The sequence below is a fragment of the Camarhynchus parvulus genome, chromosome 7 (genome assembly GCF_901933205.1).
Source record: "Camarhynchus parvulus chromosome 7, STF_HiC, whole genome shotgun sequence".
NCBI classification, from domain to species: Eukaryota; Metazoa; Chordata; class Aves; order Passeriformes; family Thraupidae; genus Camarhynchus; species Camarhynchus parvulus.
Window position 1 is genome coordinate 5,254,893 of NC_044577.1, and position 20,637 is coordinate 5,275,529.

General features: G+C 39.4%; 1 protein-coding gene across 1 annotated transcript in view; it reads right to left on the reverse strand.

The window, feature by feature from the left end:
- The window catches only part of DIP2A (disco interacting protein 2 homolog A), a 79,933-nt gene that overhangs the window by 51,869 nt on the left and 7,427 nt on the right, over positions 1–20,637 (reverse strand). Inside the window, exon 2 of the mRNA XM_030951892.1 lies at positions 2,955–3,026. Within this exon, the coding sequence (XP_030807752.1) occupies positions 2,955–3,026 (72 nt within the window). The remainder of the gene's footprint in view (positions 1–2,954; positions 3,027–20,637) is intronic.

The window sequence follows — 20,637 nt, forward strand, 5'->3', positions numbered from 1 at the left end:
AGTGTTCTTCTAGCACTAACTAAATACAGTGAAATAATTTCCAGGGACTGCTCTGTAAAGCAGCACCAGGACACTAACTGCAATTGCAGCCTCATTTATGCAGCCAAAGAGGCAAATTGAAAATAACCAGTAACACTGTAAAAACATCAGTAAGAAATCAGGATAATCAGGAAACCACCATCACAAGGCAGGAGTTTTGCTTGAGGTGTTAGAAAAGCAGCTTAAGACATCACCTGCCCATCAGGAGAGGACGCTCACTGTAAATGCTGCTTATTTTATTGTGTTATTTCTGAATGGTTTTTACATCCCAGCTTTATCCGCATTCAAAATCACCCTCTGCCATGTATCTGATGTTATCCATCACTCAGAAGCTTCATCATGGAGCATGCCAGATTGCCTACAGATATAATTAATTATTTCCTCAGAGTTTTATCTGTAATTTGCATGCAGAGGTTGACTGAGGAAGCCAATTACTGACTGTTAAATTTTACTTCATTAAAATAATTAATTACTGTTTAATGCTTGCTATTACTCAACACTTGTTTTTGATTTTGCACAGTGCACTTGGTTGGATCAGTGAAAAATAACTCGTTCCAGTTATTATTTCCATATAATTACAGAGTTTTATGGTTCCTAAGCAAAATCTTTACATTTTCACTAACTTCATCACTGCAGATTTAGAACTTTAGAATACAAAACAATCTACAGGAATGAGACTCTTGAATCACAGGGTGCCCTGCTTAATTTTCCTGTTAATTGAAAATGTGCTTTGCAGGCACTTCTGTCTTTTTCTGTTCCCCAAGCCCTCTGTGGAGTTGTTTAACACTGTCTGGGTAATGATTTGGTTCCCCACAGATTCAGCTATAGAGTGCAGCAGAACACAGCCCAAACCATTTTAGATGGCATTGAGAGAGCAGGAGTTTGCACATGATTAGTCTGTAGGTAGCACTTGATGAGGTGTAACAGGGAAAGTTAAACTTCCAGAACCCAAACCTATGATCATGCAAGTGCACTTTTAAGACAAAGCTGTAGAAAGACATGATTTAGTGCTGCTGGGGACATCAAATCACAGAGCAAGAACTCAACAAATGTAAAATGCTGACATTCATCAGTCTGCAAAAACTTGATAGATACTGAGCCTTATGAATTTTATCAGGAATGCTGCAATTAAATTGTTAATGATAAAAACCTTCTGCAGGCTCAAAGCCTTTGGGACTCCCACACACTATTCTGAGCCATGCTGGAGCTGTGTCAATTAAGGAAATTTCAAGTTAGAACTGGGTTAATGGAGCATATGTCAGGAAACTGAACCAGGCAGTTAGCTTAATGTTTTAAGCAAATTTTATCTTTTTGCCAGAGCATCATTCTTTGTGCTCAGAGGCAGACAGTCTATTCATTTTTTAGCATATTAAAGCTAGATTCCTGTCAGCTTAATGCTAATCTAGGCAGAAGTGGTAAAAAAAAATCAGGTAATCTGGTACTTCTTAGAAAATGTGGTCTCAAGCAAGTAGGACAAACCACAGGATTTGCTGACTCATTAAACTCCTGCTTAAGGCGATTAGGGAAAATATAGCTGAACAAGGAGAAAAACCTTTCAGCAGCTGAAAATCTAAACTTACTTTAAGGAGTATGGCAGACAAAGTACTGGAGTTGTCTAAGCTATGCTTGAGAGCTCAGTACTTGAATATTTGTGCAAACAGCCTTGTGAGAGCTGAGAAGGAAAAAATATAAAGTAAAACCCCCATGTCAATAGAAAGGAGTGAAGGCAGAGTAAATCAAAGATGGTGAGAGATTAAACAAGAGACAGAAATCCTAAGACATGACTTTCTAGGAGACAAAATGCATTGACAGAATATTTCTAGTAATTGCAAATCCTCAGTCAAAATCCATACCTCACCTGGTCTCAGAATCTTTAACTGAGCTCAGTCAGAGAACAGGGTAGTTTGAACAGAAAACTGAGAGTTCTTTCCAGAAAAATGGTGCAAGGAGGAGAAGCTGTGGCAGCTGAAGCTAGAGCTTGCTGCTGACTGTCAGTCATCCTAAAAATCCAAACTGCTTCTTTGCAAGAAACAAGCCATTTTAAAGAAATGAGTTTGGTTCTACTTGGCCTACAGAGATTAGAAATTTGCTAAGGGAAAACCTACATCTATTCTTAAATAAATCCCCAAACCCAAGTAAAAACCAAAACCACAAAAAAGAAACATTTGCTAAGAACCCCATGATGAAACATCAGATTACATTCTGACAGTTCAACACTGTCTCAGTTTACAGTGTCTCATTATTGCTTCCACTCACCTTAGTTTTCGTCTCATTTTCCCTTATCTTACAATCTGTCAAGCTATGGAAAACTGGGTGATTACAGAATACCAAATCTCAGTGGCAGCATAACAGCCCTAAATCCTGAGTGATTTCAGAGTTCTAGCATAAAAATAAATTTTATAAAGCTGGGCACTTAGGTTTTGGCTGTGGATGATGAAGTCTGATAATAACCAGCTTCAAAAGTAATAGTTTATATATAAAAAGGTCAGTAGTTTGAAGAAACAGAGGGGGTGAGGGAGTGTGTGGAAATGGGGTGAGGCACAGGGTGAATGCAAAAACCAGCACATTAAAGCATGTGAGGACCACTGAGTATATTCATCTAATGAAAGCAGTCGATTTGCTTTTAGCAATAACTTTATTAATTTCTAAAGTTATCTTAAAGTCTCAGATGCACTTGTCAAACTGAAGTTTGCTGACAAAAATGTTACCGTTTAACATTTCATATAAAACTATAAAAAATATCTATTTCAGGCTTTTTCCTTGCTCTGCACTTCTCTGTGACAGCCATTTCCCACTGCTGGTTAGATGCCATATCAAACACTATTATAATTCATCCAGTCTATTTAGTGAGAACTTTTCCATTTTATATTTTCACAGAGTTGGCACAAAGGTGTAACTTACAGGCAGTTTCTCACCTTGAATTAGTGGTATGTACCGTGCTAACAGCTTTGCCCTCTTCTTTTCATATCCTTTCTGAGTGATGTCTCCTAAAGAAAAGAAGAAATAAATACATGTTGTTTGGAAATTCTACATTTAAATCTTTGCAACAAGAACATTCTGTCAGCAACATACTGGTGAAAGAGTTTAACAAAGCAAACTATGCAAGGAAAACAACAACAACAAAAATGCATTAATTACATGTATATATGGATTCAGCCTACCTCTGGCCAAGTAGAACTCCTTTTACTCAGTCAGATTTTACACATAAGAGTCCTTACTCTGTATTTTAAAATGATTCTCAAGTACTTTGCTTAATCCATAAGGACTGTGTTTAATTTTTCGCTTAACATTCTTTATTTCCTGAAATATCTGCCTCATTCCTATATCAGACAACACTAACAGACACACAGTAATTTCATTCTGCCATCCCCAACCTCCATCCAAGCGAATATGCATAATTTCAAGCTATTGACACTCTCCCAAAACAAGCAATGGGAATTCAAAGACATTGTCCAAAACAGGTAAGAAAAACAAATGCACACCTTGGAGTGCTTCAATTATTGCAGGTATTTCAAAATACCATCCGCCAGTTTTTCTTCATAAACCCACGTTAGCAGTATGTACAAAATTTGGGCATAAGACAGAAATGACCATTTTTCTTGAGCAGAAAAAAAATAGCAGAAAAATTACGCAGAAATATAATTTAACGTATATATAGTATTTAAGAATGAGAATTAGATCAAACTAAAACAAAGCACTACAAATGCCCAAGCATATTCGTCTGCCTGGGAACATGTGGTCAAAATGACAAACTACACTTTTTATGAAAAAAAAAAGAAAATTATATCAGAAGATACTTTCTTTCACAAGAAGAGATGCATAATTATCAATTATGGAAGAAATAAAAAACCCAATCCAGAAGAAGCACCAGTAAGAAGAACAGCTTTTCTCAAACCGGAAGTAATTTGGAAGACTAAAGCTCAGCAAATTCTTAAAGGATCAAAACTGTACCTTACACAAAAGCGCTGCACTGTAAGCTCATTGAAGACACCAATTTGCACAGCTTCATAAATGCTCCACATAATCCTTATCCCAGCCCTGTGTGCAGCTCAGCCTCTGCCAGGTACCACCCAAGTGCACAGGTAAGCCATGATCAAAAGGCAGGGCTCAAGAGAGAGTCCTATTCAAGCCAGAGTACTTCACACGCTGGCATCCTGCTGCACTTGGAATTCTTTGATTTTGCTGGAATGCTGACTTGAAGGACTTTCCTTGAATGAGGTTAAGCAAAGGGCAAAGTCAGAAGCATCTCTGTCGCTTTCTGCAGCGCTGTAGCAGGTCGAGCTGTGCTGCCCAGCCAAGCTGGGCTTTGTTCCTTTCTCCGAAGCCTGGGGGTGGGGGCTCCTCCTAACAACTGTTCCCCCCTTGCCCCCAGAGCCTCAGGGGGATTCACCCATCATATGGGGTTTTTGTGATCCCTCATTTCTTCCAAAAAGAGCCACTTGGCCACATTGGTACACTGGGGCCACAGCTGCTGTCATTTAGCCTCACTTACTCCTGAGTCACTGGATTGCACAAAAGCAATCTGAGGTTCCTCAGCAAGGCAGCTGGGAAGCCTGCATAAAGCCAGACACTGGGCTGAGCAGTGAGAGCTCTGTTTGGAAGAGATCTTTACTTGAAATATCTGAAGTATCATAAAGTATACATGGTAAAATATGCCAGAGGTACCACGAAAATTAGACTAGACAGAGATGAAAGTGGTAGCATTTCTTAAAATGATCTATAAAAATATATTCTTCATTAGTGCACACAAGAATCTGTCATGTAGTTACCGTGCTTCTGCCCAGGCATGGTTCTATTCCACCATGTTAGCACTAGACCCAAGAGAATCTTAATGCCAAATTCACTAAATGGGACTGAAAATGGATCTGTGAGAGTCTGGCACTTGCTAAAGATAGGGAAATGGCTCCTGGTCCCCAGTTTGCAGAGGTCAAGAGCAGAAACATTTCTAAATGAGCTGACTGTACATGAAACGTGCATGAACCTAATCAGCTGGATCAGCTCTGCAAGATGAAACCTTTAATAACTGCACTGTTTGGCCACTGGTGAGCACAGCCACAACTGCAGGTCCATCACCTTGGCTGCAGAAACCTTTGCCAGTTCCTTCAGGATAAAGTCAAGGGCAACAACACTGGCTTCTGCCTCAGAGGTGGCTCCTGGGTGGCTTGGAAAGGCAGGCAAATTGCCAGTCTAAGACATAACTCACATGTCATCTGTAGAAGTATTTAAAGCATACCTCCCATGTTTCTGGGACAGGCTGTCACTGTATTTGAAAAGGTGGTGGAAGAATCATTTCAGCAGACATCATTGCTTATTCTACGTCTTAAATAACCTTTTTAAGAAAAGATGCTAAAGACGAACCGAAGATCAAATACAAATCCTTTAAGAAAAACTACAGAAACACTGGAAAAGATGGGAGAAGGTTAAGGAACAATGTCAGAAATTAAACAATCTAAGGAAAACTGGAAGTGGTTTGGGACATATTTTCTCCATATGCACACCTGTGAGCTTCAAGCTGGGACACATACAGGAGTGTTCTGCCCTTGATTCTGCCCATGACAGTTCACAATCATTTTTATTTAACACACAAGCTTTTATCACCACCTAAATCTAGGAACCAGAAAAACTCCTCCAAACCTACGACTAGTACCCATTCCAAGACTTACCTGGCACATGTTCACCCAGACATTACACTTATGTAAATCAGGCAAAAGCCAAACTCATCAACAGGCAATAAAGGAACTAAAAGATGAAAATCATTACTTGCAATCAAAGAAAGTTTTGGATCTCCAAACTGTACAGCAGCCAACGCTTGCTGCCATCCCTGAAATATAGACTCTGATAGTTCTGTGCCTACCACATCTGGTAGGTCGACTGATACCTTAATTTAGTTGGCATATGATGAGCTAAGTGAAGTGTGAAAACATCTTGATTGGAATCTTTCATATTACAGGAATCTCTTTAAAATGGAAATGACATCTGATCATTTCATATGGTGATGCATTTGACTAAGCCATTAGAAATTCTATTTCAAAGACCCTATTTGAAACATCCTGAGAGCATCTCCATGCCTTTAAAGCAGCATTAGAAATTTAGCACGACTTCACTAAAAATGCACGGTACTGGTAATTCCTAATTTGCAGCAGGACTTGCACCCCTTTGAGGGAATTGAAGTTATTGAAGTATAAAACTTGTCTGATGTAAAAGAGGCAGCATGGAGATACACAACTATACAAATGCAGAATTTCATTAAACCTTTGCACATACAACAGAATCACTGACACATCAAGCTCCAGACACTAGGCAAATACTGACCAGCTAATTATATGTATCTTAATGATAGAAATGGAAGGAATTTGACCAGTATGTTAATAGCAAAGGTTTGGTCTTCCACTCTGTTGACAATTACACAGTGGGATTACACACTATATTTTACAATACCATTAATTGCCTAATAAATTATAGAAGGAATTATCAACACTAATAAACTTAGTTTGATCAAGCCATTAGGAATTTTGCAATTGACAAAGCAGTAACATTTAGAATAAGAAAACTGGAAATTAGAATAAGAAAATTCTATTCTGACACATTCACATATCACATTTTCACCTTGAAGTTTCAAAGCATTTGCAGGACAAAGGCACCACTTGTATTTTAGAATTTTAAAAAGCCAAGGATGGGTGAATCCTGCAATTCAGAGAGGATGTGCAAAGTCAGTGCATTCCAGGTTATTCTGTTCCATACAACCCATACTTGGGAAGTGTAGGCAGGGAGAAGAGAGAGCTGCTCCTTTTAAACTCTGCCTGGCTTAAACACTTATTTGTTTCATCTGCCAGGACTCAGCATCTGACAGTGCAAAAGAAGGCTAAATAACCAGATCACAAAAGCAGCCTCAGCAGCAGTTTCTAGGCTCAGTTAAGCCAAATTAATGAATTCTTCTTCCCCTGCTGCAGTAAATCCTTAAGCTTGGTCCACAGGGAGAGAGGAAAAGCTCCAACTCTGCCATTTCCCTTCTATGCTGCTGGACCTCCCTGCAGAACACAGACAGACTGACAGCTGCCAGCTCTAGTACACCTGTGGGTGAACAACCACCAGCTACCACTTCCAGTTCCCACTAGGATGGAGATCAGTAACTTTGCCATCCCCTTCAAAAAGCTCAGGAAAGCTACATACATGGGGAGGAAGGAATGGGAATCCTCTGGCCCATAGGGAATGTACTGTTCTGCTTCCACAAAAGCCAACAAAAGCAGTTGGGGAAAAACAGACTAGGAGTGGTCAGGCAGATCAATGGACAGGATCTTTAAACTTCAAGCCAAAAATCAGGGCTTGATGTTCACTTATGAATAACTCTGACATGGTTATTTTGGTAAGATTCCAAAGTGAGAAGCTTTAGAAAGAATGCTGTACACATGCAATGTGCTCTCCATCATGGAAATGCCATTTCAAAACAATCAAAATCTCAGTGTACTATAGAAATGAAAAGAGAGTTTCTGTTTGTCACTTCCCAACTGTATCAAGAATAAAATACCAAAGTAGAATAACTGTCTGACATGTAGTAACCAACTATTATAATGAACGAGGCCAGAAATAATTATCTGAACTGAGTCATTCTATGGTATCCCAAAAAAATTCCATGAAAATGCTCTCTAGATCTGCCTGAAGATGCAAATCTAGAAACAACTAGGTATGGAGAATCAAAGAAAAGCCTCTCTAAAGCACAGCTTCTTTTCCTTTCACATCCTTCACAGACTCATTATATAATGCATAGTGATTAACACAATGAAGATCCTTAACATTATCAAACTGGTATGAAACTTTATTTTCATGGTGTATTTTTGTATGTCAGCAACACTGATTTTTTTTTTCCTCCCCCCCACGAACATACAAAAAGTTACCCCAACAGCCACAGATATTTTACAGGAAAGAGAGCATTTCATACTTACTACTTGCAAAAAGCTCATATTTAAACTTTGGTAGCAATCACAAAGATCAGAGCAAAGGTGCCATTTGGCCATGATGCACCACACTAAAGACTGAAGCAGATTGATTCAAAAATCCATGACCATGGAAATATCCAACTCATTTATGAAACCATAAAAATAATTTAAAAACCCACTAGCAAACCCCAAAACACTCCAACAGCAGCACAACACTCAAAATTCACCAAGTATGTTAAAACATACAATGAGAAGGTCTGTAACCTGCAGTGTCTACTCCATACACAAGTCATTTCAATTTGTAAACTATGAAACTTTTTCAGTGGATTTCTAGGTCTCAGCTTCAGATTTGATGAGCTTCCTGACACAGCATTACCACGTCCTCACATACACTGTAAAACCATGTTTTTAGGAAAAAATTTACAGTTAATCCTGAAATAACAGGTGAGGGGGGTGTCTACAGAGCAACATTTTATGGTGAATGCAGACACTTTGACTTGTTAAAATAAAACACTGGCATATTTAAAAAAAACAAACTTCATCAGCATTCATGTTAAAGCTACATAAATAACATAATACAATATAATTTTACTAAGAAATCAGACCTCACTGATATATTGGGTGCACATAAGTCATCTGACAGGATCACAAAGAATCAGATGAATGATTCAGAGATCCTGGCTGAACTACAGAATGATAAACTGAAAAGAAAAAAAAGAAACCAGCTGAATTATTCACAGAAGGAGGCAGCAAAGCAAGCCAGCTGGTGCACACAGACATCCTCTCATGGCAGGAAAAAAAAACCATCAATCCCTATTAGGACAAGAACAGTTCAGTGCTTGCACATTTGGGACGCCCCAGCATGGGTCCCTGTGGTGGCTAAACTTATTTACAATTTATTTCCAGTTGCAACACTACTCATTAAGTGTATTTTCTGATGAAATGGAGCTCTCCCTGAACAGCATGAATCAAACATTGGCAACAAAATGTTGAGCAGGGAGGTTGGACCAGATGACCCACTGTGGTCCCTTCCAACCTGGCTCCACAGAAACCTGTGGTTTCTGCCAACTGCACCTTTTTCCTTGTTTATCTGTTAAAAAGAGCCAAAGGAAAGGCAGGTTTGGTGTCTGCAGGCTCAGATGCTCAAGCCCCCAGCCAGCACCTGTTTGAGGTTGAATGTAACAGGCTGATCCCAGGCTGCTGCCAAGGCAGGGGCTCAGCAGCAGAATTTTCTATAAACTAAGGTTTGTTAAAACCTTATTTGTGAAATGCATCTTTATCACAATAAAGTATTGAACACAAGAATCATTTTTAAATCAGCTGCTTAAGAACAAAGCATGTTAGGGAAAAAAGGTGAATCAACTCCAGTACAATACAGACACATTTACAGAATCTACCATGCAGTGATACCCATAATCAAAGGCCTGAAAAATAGTCTTTTGCAGTAACATATCCTTATCAAAATTAATGATTATCTGGAAGAGACAGGTTGGCAGTACCTTAAGTCACTTATTCTTCCTTACCACATCTGCCTAATCTTTGCAACTGCTGTTTCCCAAAATATGCATATGGATATGGATTCTGTCCTGCATCTTTTGATCCTGAATCCATGTATTTGATGGCATTGCCTCTGAATGTCCTTACCAAGCTACTTGGTTATTTACCTTTACTAGTCCTACTGTAAGAGAAAAAGTATTTGATTGTCAATTGCGTGAGAAATGCAAAGTGCCTTTAACTGGACCAAACCTGAGAAATCTACTAAAAATGCTGCCATTTGGGAGGTGGTCACATTTATAGAATCAGAGAATGGTTTGGATAGAAGGGACCTTAAAGCTCATCTAGTTTCAATACCCTTCTATGGTCAGGCAATCCTTACACTAAACCACGTGATTAATTATAATTTATAGTTATTATATAATGAGTGCTATAATACCCACAAGGTTATCAAAGTATTATAATTTACAATTATGATTATATAATTAATTTATAATTCCCTTGTTAAGGTCATATCATTAAACTGCTTTTCAATTCATTCATAGTGACTTCTCACCTTTCCAGCTTCCTACTATCACATCACTAACTCCAATACCTCTCTTTCCAGGACTCCCCCATGGGAATTATTCACAAAAGATTTTGGTCCATCCAAAAAGCTGTAGTCTCAAGTCTTCCCTATTCACAAAGACTGACCTCCTTCTGTCCTAGGATATGCTCATGTATTTCCTGCCAAATTATGCCTCTGATTTTCTGGTGGCCAATTTCTTACTTTTTTGAATCTGGGAAACGAACAGGAGACAGAAAAATACCAATAAATTATTCAGATAATCTGTACTAGAACAACCATGAATGTCAGACAGGCAACTTGCATTTTCCCTATTCTTTCTCTCACACGTGATCTCTCCATGTCCATGCCACAGAGATTCACAGAGGGTTCACCTTAACTTTGGGGTGCAGCTTTGGTGCTGTCATTAATGCCAGCACTGTTGAAAGGTCATTTAAATGTGCTGAACACTGTGTCCATCACAAGGGTGGCTGAGGAGGAGTGCAGCAGCAGAGCTGTGAAACAGAGGCAGGGAGGCAAAGGGTGCAGATCACGAGGCAGGATCGCAATGGGAAGAGAGGGACCCGCTTCCTTTTGGATGCCCCAAGAACAACTGCCCAGGACACATTCTGCACCAGGCCCCTCAAAAACCCACAACAGAACAAAGCTTCAATTAAACAAAAAGTTTCAACAAAACCTGGTTTCAAGGAAGCAACAAAACACCAAAGTTCTTCCACTTGACACCAACCAGTTATGCTTTCCTTGAGCTCTTCCATTATAAGCAGCTTTTACCACCACAGCTCCTTAACACTGAGCACTCTTAAGTAACCACAAATCATCTAATCACTTGGAATCTCTTTATTAAAATAAAAAGATTGCAAGCAATTCCCTTAAAACAATATTCATCTCTGAACTTTGGAAAGTTCACATATTTGATGCCTTAGCAGTCAAGCCCAGTACAAAAAACCCACCAATGCAGTGCTGCCCAGTACTAACACAACACACTGAGTGTCTCCAAAATGCAAGCTCAGACAAACTATTACACTACAAAGACAAATACTGGAGCACAAAAATATCAGATTTAAGCTTATCCACTCAGTCCAACAAACACCCTTGGCGTGCAACTGCTGGGAAAATTTACATGACTGCATTTATTTTTCAACAAAACCTGTGACTCATCCAGGGCACTGAAGAGACATTGTTCAATAAACAGAATATTGAATAGGTATCTGTTTTGTTTCTTAATTCTTTTGCCAAGAGACAAAAGGCTTCAGAATGCAGGAGCTCATGAACAGGAAGGTCATGGATGAAGGGACAGATTGGCAGTACTTGGGAAGGAGAAGTCACCACCTGTTTCAGCTTTTTAATCCTAAACCAGAAAATCCATACTTGTTTATACTCAAAACAGTCCTATTCAGACATGTCACAGTATGAAAAGCCACCTAATCCTAAATTCAGATCTGAGTGTGGATTTATTTCAAATCTCCTCCAAGATGACCAGCAGAACGTCTTGCTGGTGTTGAAACCTGGTAAAGCAGCAACAACCTCTTGGATGCTAGGGACTGGATGCAGGACAGCAAGCAGGACAACCAAGGACTTCAAAACCAAACCAAGCCCAAAAAAACCCAAACCCAAGAAGAGATGCTACTGTTCACATGGAAGTCAGTACCTTCAAAGATCTGCTTTCACCTTGTATAAAACTGCATTTAAAAAGTTTCAAGATATGTGCAGAATGAAGCAAGGTACTCTTAAGTTGGTTTTTACTCAATCTCCTGCATTTAAACTGAGGCAATTGGAATATAAGAGTCTCCACACAAAAAACTCACTAGCAATGAAACTGAGCTCAAAGCAATAGATTTTGACACTTGTCTCCAAAAGCCCCAGCACCATGACATTATCCTTCCAGATGCTCTGCTACAGAAGCATCTTCCCAGACAATTGAAAGGTGCTGCTAAAAAGCAGCACACTAAACTGCAATTTATTATTTATTTTTAAAAAATTAATTAAACATTAAAATGGCCAGTGTCACTTCAAGAAACCTGTGAGTTTCAAGGGATTACTGCTTTCTTTTTCCATCTCCTAGGGCAGTTGATTCTCTTGATTATTTCAATAACCAAGACTTCGACAATGTCTGTGATAAGTGAAATATACCAGCATTTTTTAAATTGACACCCCACACCATATTTAAATTGTTTGAATAATTGGTTTAAACATTCCTAAGACAAAGCAGTTCTTGTTCAGGCATCTACATTACTTTTAGATAAAGAACTCCTTACATTGCTAACACAGAACATGCAGATACTCAGTGTTCAGGATTTCAAATAGCTATAATCAGTCCCTTCATTTTAACTGATGATCAGAAGACACTTTAATGGCCTTGCTGCATTTCATAAACAGCTGTGAATTTTGAAACAATTAGATTCCTGTTAATCTAATATGTAGAAGCTGGTGATGTGGACCTGTACAAATGCTGCTCCACTTCCTCTGCCCATTCACCTAGACTGGGTTTCTCAAGCTCCCCAGTCTTCTCTCTGCCCAGTCTTGATTAAGACCAAGGAAAAAACAATCACTTCTCTACCATGACTTTTATTAATTAATTAGCTTTTTGGTTTCTATTCCTGGAAAAATTAAGACTTTCCAGCTGTCTGGTAAGAGAGCTCTAAACTCATCAATTTATATATACATATACATACACATACACACATCTGCATGTATTTGAACAAAATTTTCCTTTCAGAAATGCAACTCCTTTCCCAAGAAAACTGTCTGGCATGCCATTATTAACAGCTCTATTCTTCAGCCAAAATTCGGCAGTTCTCGACTTTCCAATACCTCCAAACTGCAGAGCTTTTCTGATTTTTATATATGTCTTCTTAGGATGCACCATGGTCTTGAGAAAACCACTGAATCCCAGTAATCCTGTATTCTCTACAGCTGCATGGCTAAATCCTCCAGTGCTTCAGAAATTAGACATTCCCCCAGAAGTTTAGCATCTCTTAGGACCAAAGTTATTCTACTTTTCCTTAATTATCCTGCAACTTTTCCAGTGTACATGACTTAACCCATAAACCATGAGTTTAAAACACTCTAAACCTGACACAAGTGGATAATAATTTCAAATTCTTATATATTTCTATTAGATGCTCAAGTGCTCTTTCAACAGCTTGACTGATTTATTCATACATTTAGAAAGTAACTTTAATTCTCAAGTTCTTAAAGATGCTTTAAACATTTAAAATTTGAAAGCTTTTACACTTGCTATGGTTTGCTCTCCCCGAGATTCCAGAAAGATTCCTGTTGGGGTTTAGGATTTTTCCTATTGTTTCTTTCTTTTAAGGAATTTTTTCCCATGTGCTGTCAGGAGATGATAACACGGGTACTGAGGAGAGACAAAAGAAGTTGCCAAGCTCAGAGGAGGAGGGCACTTGGCTGCACTCCTCTTACCTGAGGGTTTAGCTTGGGGGAGCTGAGATACCTGGAGAATTAGGTTGGGAAAAAGGGGGTTGGAGCAGCATTTGGAGGGGAGAAAGGCTGAGGATGCTGTGGGGAGAACTCATCACCACTGCAGGGTTCCATGTCCTGCTGCCTTTCTTCTATGAAGAGTGGAGTGCCCTTTGCACTGGGACCTTATTAACAGCCAACCTCACCAAAGGGGTGGTACAGATGAGAAATGTAAGGTTGGCTCTCACAATTAAGACGTAGATACTATGTGTATGTTAAGATGTATAGTGATGTTAATCAATATGTCCTCCCATAGCCCCTTTTTTCTCTCCCCCCTGTAACAGCCTCAATAGTCAGAGCATTTGGGGAGGGCTGGTTTATTACCTGGAGACGTGGCATAACAACGCCTGACCTTCAATCAAGATGTAAGAAAGTGATCTCCACCAGTGGACAGCAGAGAAGGAGGTCACTGACAAAATTTTGGAAAAGGCTAAGGATATAAAAAGCAGAGCATCCATTTCATAGATGAGCATGGGGCTGCCAGTCACAGAGACTCCCAGCACTGTAATTTTTCCTTAGTCAGTTCTTTGTTGTGGTTTTATTAAGGTTTAATAAACCTTCTAAAATTTTAAAACTGAGGGCTGTTTCTCACAGGGGGGACCCTTCACCATCTGCTGGGGTGCCTCAGGGGACACCCCAGGACCCTGAGCCCCTTTCTGCCCCAAGGGAGTCTCTCTCTGCCATGTTAGGGAGCTGGGCTGCCACTGCCCAACCGTGCCGTTCCTTTGCCACTTCTCTGGGCTTTTTTGCTACACTTCAGCTCTGCACCCCGATGTCCTGTGATTCCAGCTACACCTGCAGAGTTTCTGCTGCCTCATGTTTGCCACCCTGGGCGAGCCCGCCCTGCTGTTCCAGGGTCCTGCTGCAGCCCCTTGCTTGACATTGTTTGTATTCTTCATGTACTAGAAAAATAATAGCTTGGGATAAAAAGTGACCCTACCACGATGCTACTGTGTTGCTTTGTTATAGCAACACTAATTTATTTCTTGTCGGAAAAAAATCATGAAACCTGTAAAGAAAACAGAGATCTGTCCACAACCTTTTGAGGAGGTAAGGGCAGTATTGAGACCATGCCTGGCACCTAAGTTTTCTCATGATTGTTGTCATCCTATTGCAAAGCTCCCATACCTTCTCAGTGATTTCTCATTATTGTTGTCATCTTATTGCAAAGCTCCCATACCTTCTTGGTGATTTCTCATGGGCTCCTCACAGCACTGACTCCTTCCTCACAGCACAACCAAAAAACTCCAGCTCCCTTCTCATCCAGCTAACCCATTCTTTTGTAGCACTCATCCTCATTGGACACAGCTGTGGCCAGTTAAGGGCAGGCCCGTTCCTAATCTTTGGTAATTAGTACAGCTGCAAATCCTCAGGTGTGAGATTACCTTCTGCACTATTCTCTTACATTCTATCCCTCCACAAAGAACTGTTACTCCTTTCCCACATCTTTGCCTGAAAGCCCCTTAACTTAAAAGTTATAATAATTCGGAGGGAGTGGATTGTATTTTTCATTCCAAGGGAGGCTTCCTGCTCTCCTTAGCAGACACGTGTCTTTCAAACCAAGACACCCCCAGAAGAATAAGACGGAAATCAAGAAATTCTCATGAAATCTCAAGAAATTCTACTCATGTCAGGCTAATACAACATCCCTAAAACAATTCTCCAATTCTGCAGCTGGAAAATAAAAAAATAAAAAAAGCAATTTTGAAGTCGGTAACTCTGCATTCAGATTTTCTTTAGAATCCTGTTGTTACTTTCTCTGTTGTGAGCAAAAAATTTCACTACAAAAGCCACCAGTAAAGGCCCCTTCTGCAGAGGTTGGAAATCAGCAATGTTATTAACATTGTGTCAAGATCCAGTAACATCCACTGAATGACAAAAAGAAGGTTAAAGGCATCAACACAACATTCGTTCTGCTATATTATAGATTCTATGTTTATTTCTGTGTTTATGCCTCACTTTCAGTAGCCCTCAGCCCTCAGTCAAGGACTCTCAAGAATCTCTTCTAAAAAACTCATGTATTCCAGACTCTCCAGTGGTGTGAGAGCCCAGACATCAGAAACTTTCCTGAAACACCTAAAAAACCCTGAAGATCAGTCTCAGAGGCATAACATCAATTCCTATAAAGACAGCAACTGGATTTCCTTTAAACCTGAATTTTCCTCAATCTCAAAATGCAACCCACTTGCATTTACCATAAAACATCAATTGCTAATTCCACTAGATACATATTACTTCACTGTTACTAATGATGTCTACAAACTGACAAACCTGCAGAAGTTACTTCACTAGCACCAGGTTTATCATCTGAATGGAGTATGTTACAAAGTTTTTTGGGGGGTTGGGGCAGGGATGGGGTTGGGCAGGTTACCCTCCTCTGGTCACAACGTAAAAGCATTGTGCTTACAGAAATATCTCTATTTGAGTTAATCTGAACCATGTTTTGCTGAAGATACTTTTACTAATTACAAAACAGCAACATTAACTTCAAGGGAACTGTCGTACCATCCTTCTAGACCAAAATTAGGTAAGGTTCTTTGCACAGCATCAGGTAACATTTTCATTGCAATCATCCTCCCAAATATGACACCCACTGATGAGGACCACAAAATAAGTTCTCCAGTTTTGCAGCTCATAGTTTCCCTACTGAAAGGGCATTGAGAACCTATTTCATGTGATGAACACAATTTTGATAGCATCAGTACTGCATGAGTCATCAATCTATCCCACAGTCCCCTTCAATCACCCCAGGGAATTATCTCATACCGATTCAGAATCTCTCTTTATTTGCCAGTGTCAAAACATTGCTTGTTTGAACACAGCAAGGCTACCTCTTGTCATGAGTCAGTTTATTGGGCTTCCCAAACTGCACCAGCTGCACCAACATGTGACTGAAGCCCTGCAGAGTTCAGCTCCAAGCTAAGCACTAAGTGTCTGTCAGTTCACTACTTAACAAATATTCACTAAAGAAAGGAAAATCCTCCAAAAAATCTCATGGGTTGTTATTAGTGCTGAATATTTTGGACAGAAGTGCATAAAACAAGAAAAGGCTCATTCCACAGTGAGGAAAAATCTACCTGTTTGTAGCACAACAGTGGCTAAAAGGTCCTGACCCAAAAAGAAAACAACCCAAATAAATGGTACAAGCAACCCTGATGCAAGAGCTTGCCCATGGAAGATGCAGTGAGGTGCTGTAGGGCACAGAAAACATGCAATAATCACAAGAACAACTTGTCAGTTATTAGCTATTCACAAGTTTTATATGTTTAAAATTATTTTAAGGTTTTTTTCCCCTCTGGATGCAGTCCAGGGAACACTGGTCCTGCCAGGAAGGAGGAGCAGCCATATAGCAGTTGTGTAAGTGCATACTGAGTTTGTCTAATCTAATTTATATGGCTTCCACTTTAAATAAAAATTCAAGACTATTTATTTCTTATACTATCTACCACTTTCTGGCTTCACTAAGCATTCTGCTACTCCTCCTCTGTCTCAAACCAGCCTGTAATCACCTCATCCCAACTGCCCTGCTAGAACTCTGCAACACAGACTTATCTCACAGTTTAGAACCCATATAACTTGCCAGGATAAAAGTAACATATACAAGGATTTATACACAGACATTTTATAATTTAAATTATGATTTATAATCTTAACAGTAATTTAAAATTAGACTATCAAGCCACAGCTACAAGAATATGTCTATCAAGGACGGTTTTTATAGTTTTGTTGGGGCTGTGCCCCAAGTTACTTATATTGTAAATAACAATGAAGTAAAAATCAAATAAAATCAATTTCACTGGAAAGGGGCAACATCCATAGTGGTATCTTTTGTAGATCTTTGTCCCAGGCTCGACCTCCTGTAAGCACCTGTGTTAGAGGTATTCCCAGCACCTGAAGTTCTTCTTTCAATTAGCAGAATCTAAACATACTGAAGGGCACGTGAAAACACCTTCTGCTAGGAAGGGAAGCATCTCATTTGCTAATGGTCAGTCTTGGGCACTGATAAATTGATGTCCTGTGGAAATCAAATCAAATCAGAGCCCTGCCAAAATCTGCTAAAACCCAAATCTGAAGAAAACTACGATTTTGCACTTATTTAGGCAATAGATGCTGATATATCTAATCTTGGCTTCATAACTGTGAAAAGTCTAGAATCACAAATATAATTTGTTCCAACCACTAAGCTCATCAGAAGAATTTCCTGTTTAAAAATATACATTGGCTTAACACATTCCTTCATCTGTAGCACGATCACGCTGGTTCATGACTATAAGTAATGCTTTTAAACAGACTGGTTTATTCAATTATTCATGAAAAGTAACCCAAACCCTCTCTAACAAGGAGGCTGTAGATGGAAAGTGAGCACAGGGACAACAGTGCCCATCACCTTGACTCCTGTGCTATTGCTCAAACTGTCCAGCCACGGATCTGCATCTGAACACCACAGAATATGTAATTTCTCAGTTTCCCAAACTGCTCAAGGCAGACAAACACATGGCAGAAATACAATACACAAACCCACAGCAGCCAAACTAATCCTGACCTCACTGATATTTCTGTGTATGCAGTCAACTGAGACTTTGCAGAATCAAACTGGGAGGATCTTCAGAGTGAAGCTCTTGAAATGCTTCCACTAGACCAAGGCAGGGAAAAAGACCTCAAGCTCCTGCCAGGAGTGACTTTGAGGTCATCTTGACTGTTAAGAAGTTCCAAGGTCATGCATTTTACTACACAGACCTCTAACCCAGAGACAGTAGTAAAAAAAGGCAAAGAGCAAGAATGAGCGTCCCCAAGTACAACCATTTACATTCCTACAACCTGTACCACACAACCTCAACTAGCTGGGTCATAAAGTTTAAGCTTCTTCATGATTTTTACTTAGCAAATGAGAGTATAGGTAAAAAAATTTAGAAAATATGCTGACACCTAAATTTGCTCTTTTCAAATACTGTTTCTGAAAGAAAAATTAAGGAAAAAGTCTTTACTAAGCTGCCATCTCTGAAAACATGAGTGAATATTCTTTGCAAGCTGAATTAACTCTCACCAAATACAAATTATACACAAACACCTGAAATGAGAAACTTTGGTAATTTTGTTAGACAACACATAATTGCCAACAAATGTTTTGTGGTCACAATTCCTTTTCCTAGCCCTACCAAACTGTGTGCCTCCACAACATGGCCTGTCTGACATGCTTTCTTTGCAACCACACATTCTGGCACTTTCTAAAGATTTCTTACTCCTTATAATAAGGCAGAAATCTCATAATGTGGGACTTGGACAGAATTCCATCTTAACACACAGGCAGCTGGTACACATGGAGCTGGAAACCCTCCAGTTATATCTAACCCACCTCCCAACACAGGTTTTCATTGCTCCATAAGCAAATAACTCCTCAAACACTATTTGATAAAATGCTGAGCTGACTGGTATTTTCCCTGTATCTGATGAATCCCAGATCTGTGGGACACAAACATATTGATTATGATTTATGGGAGCTTTCATATTTCAAGTTCTAGGACAAAATGCTGCTACAATCAGCAAGTCCTATGTTTCATTTGAGGCTGGATCCACAACAGATTGAAGGAACAGCCGTACAGATCCAGGCAGACACAGAAAAAGTTTATTTTGGGTATGGATTCATGTTGCAGCTAAGATGAAGTACTGGCACCCTCTTTCACTCTTCTGCCCTCAACCCAATCCAGCTCTGAGGCCATATGGCTGTAAGTAGGAAAAAGGAAAAAGAAAAAAAAATTAAGCCACAGTGAATTCATAACAAAAAGCCAGAAAAAAGATTCTTTGCATCTATCTTCATAATATCACAACACCAGCTATTAGTATCTTTTCAGTGTCCATAAATAGCAAATCCTACAAGAGGCAGATTTTTGTCAGACATCACTGGCATCCAGCACAACACTGAACAAAACCTCCCTCCTAGTTGAGGGATGAAGCCCAACTGGCTTCACCAGGTGTTGTAATTCTCTTCAAGTTCTTAAAGGGATGTACACAGAGATAATTAAATAGAAAGGTCTTGACCTTTTAAAGGTAACAACAGACACAGAAGATTACAAGCTGCTTCTTTCTTCACTGGATTGTAAATTGCAGACACCAACCACAAGGCACAAGCTTCCATACAGGAAAACAACAACAACAAAAATCCACAGAAGCTTAAAATCTTTGTGTCCTCTGGAGCACTGCTGGGGAAACACCACCTTGAGAAAGAAGAAAGGTCATAATAAAGCAGTGACAAACTGATAGAAGGATATGATGATGATTTGGAGCCTTTAATTATTCAGTCACACATTTTAACTTGGTCCCCTGAATTCTGCATTGCAGAACTCTTTTGTTAGACCTCTGCACAGGAAAATCATGCATTCTATTTCACTGCATATAATGGTGGGCTAACAGTTGGACTCCATGAACTCTGAGGTCTTTTCCAGCCTAAATGATTCTATGATCTTTGAAGCTGGGTCTGCAATCATCACATCAAGAAAACTCAGGCAAATGCACCAAGTTTGTGTTTCCTCGAGAGCTACAAACCTTGTGCCAAGAAACTGTCAAATACTTTGATACTTACTCCAAGGTAAATACAAGGGTTCTTAATAACCAAATGACTGGCATCTAATCAAGAGAGACTGATATGTTTTCCCACCCACTTGCATACAGGTATATTAAAGTCTGTCTTTCAGTAACAGAACTGGGTGATCCAGCTGTAACTCAGCTGCATGAAATAGCATCAAGCAGGCACCTTCTTTAGTCCAAGAGATGCCACAGTCCATCCTCAATGAAATCACATTTCAGAAGAATAGTCTATTTCTTTCAAAAAACTAAACTAACCCAAAGAAAAAAAATCTCCCCAAGAGCATTTTAACTACCAAATGGAAAAGAAAAAGTCACTTCATGATCTCAAGACTGGCAGAGCTTAATTTAGGTTTAGGGGAAAGACAGGGAGGTAGAACATAGGACTGTGTTCAATGCTAATTTTATAAAGGTCTATGTACTTCATAAATGTGCATTTATGATTTTAAGGGAAGCTTATTTTAACACAAGAACACCTGGAAGAAAATGTATTTCCTTTAATCTTCTTAATGTACAGGTTGCCATCGTACTTTTGTTCCTCACCAG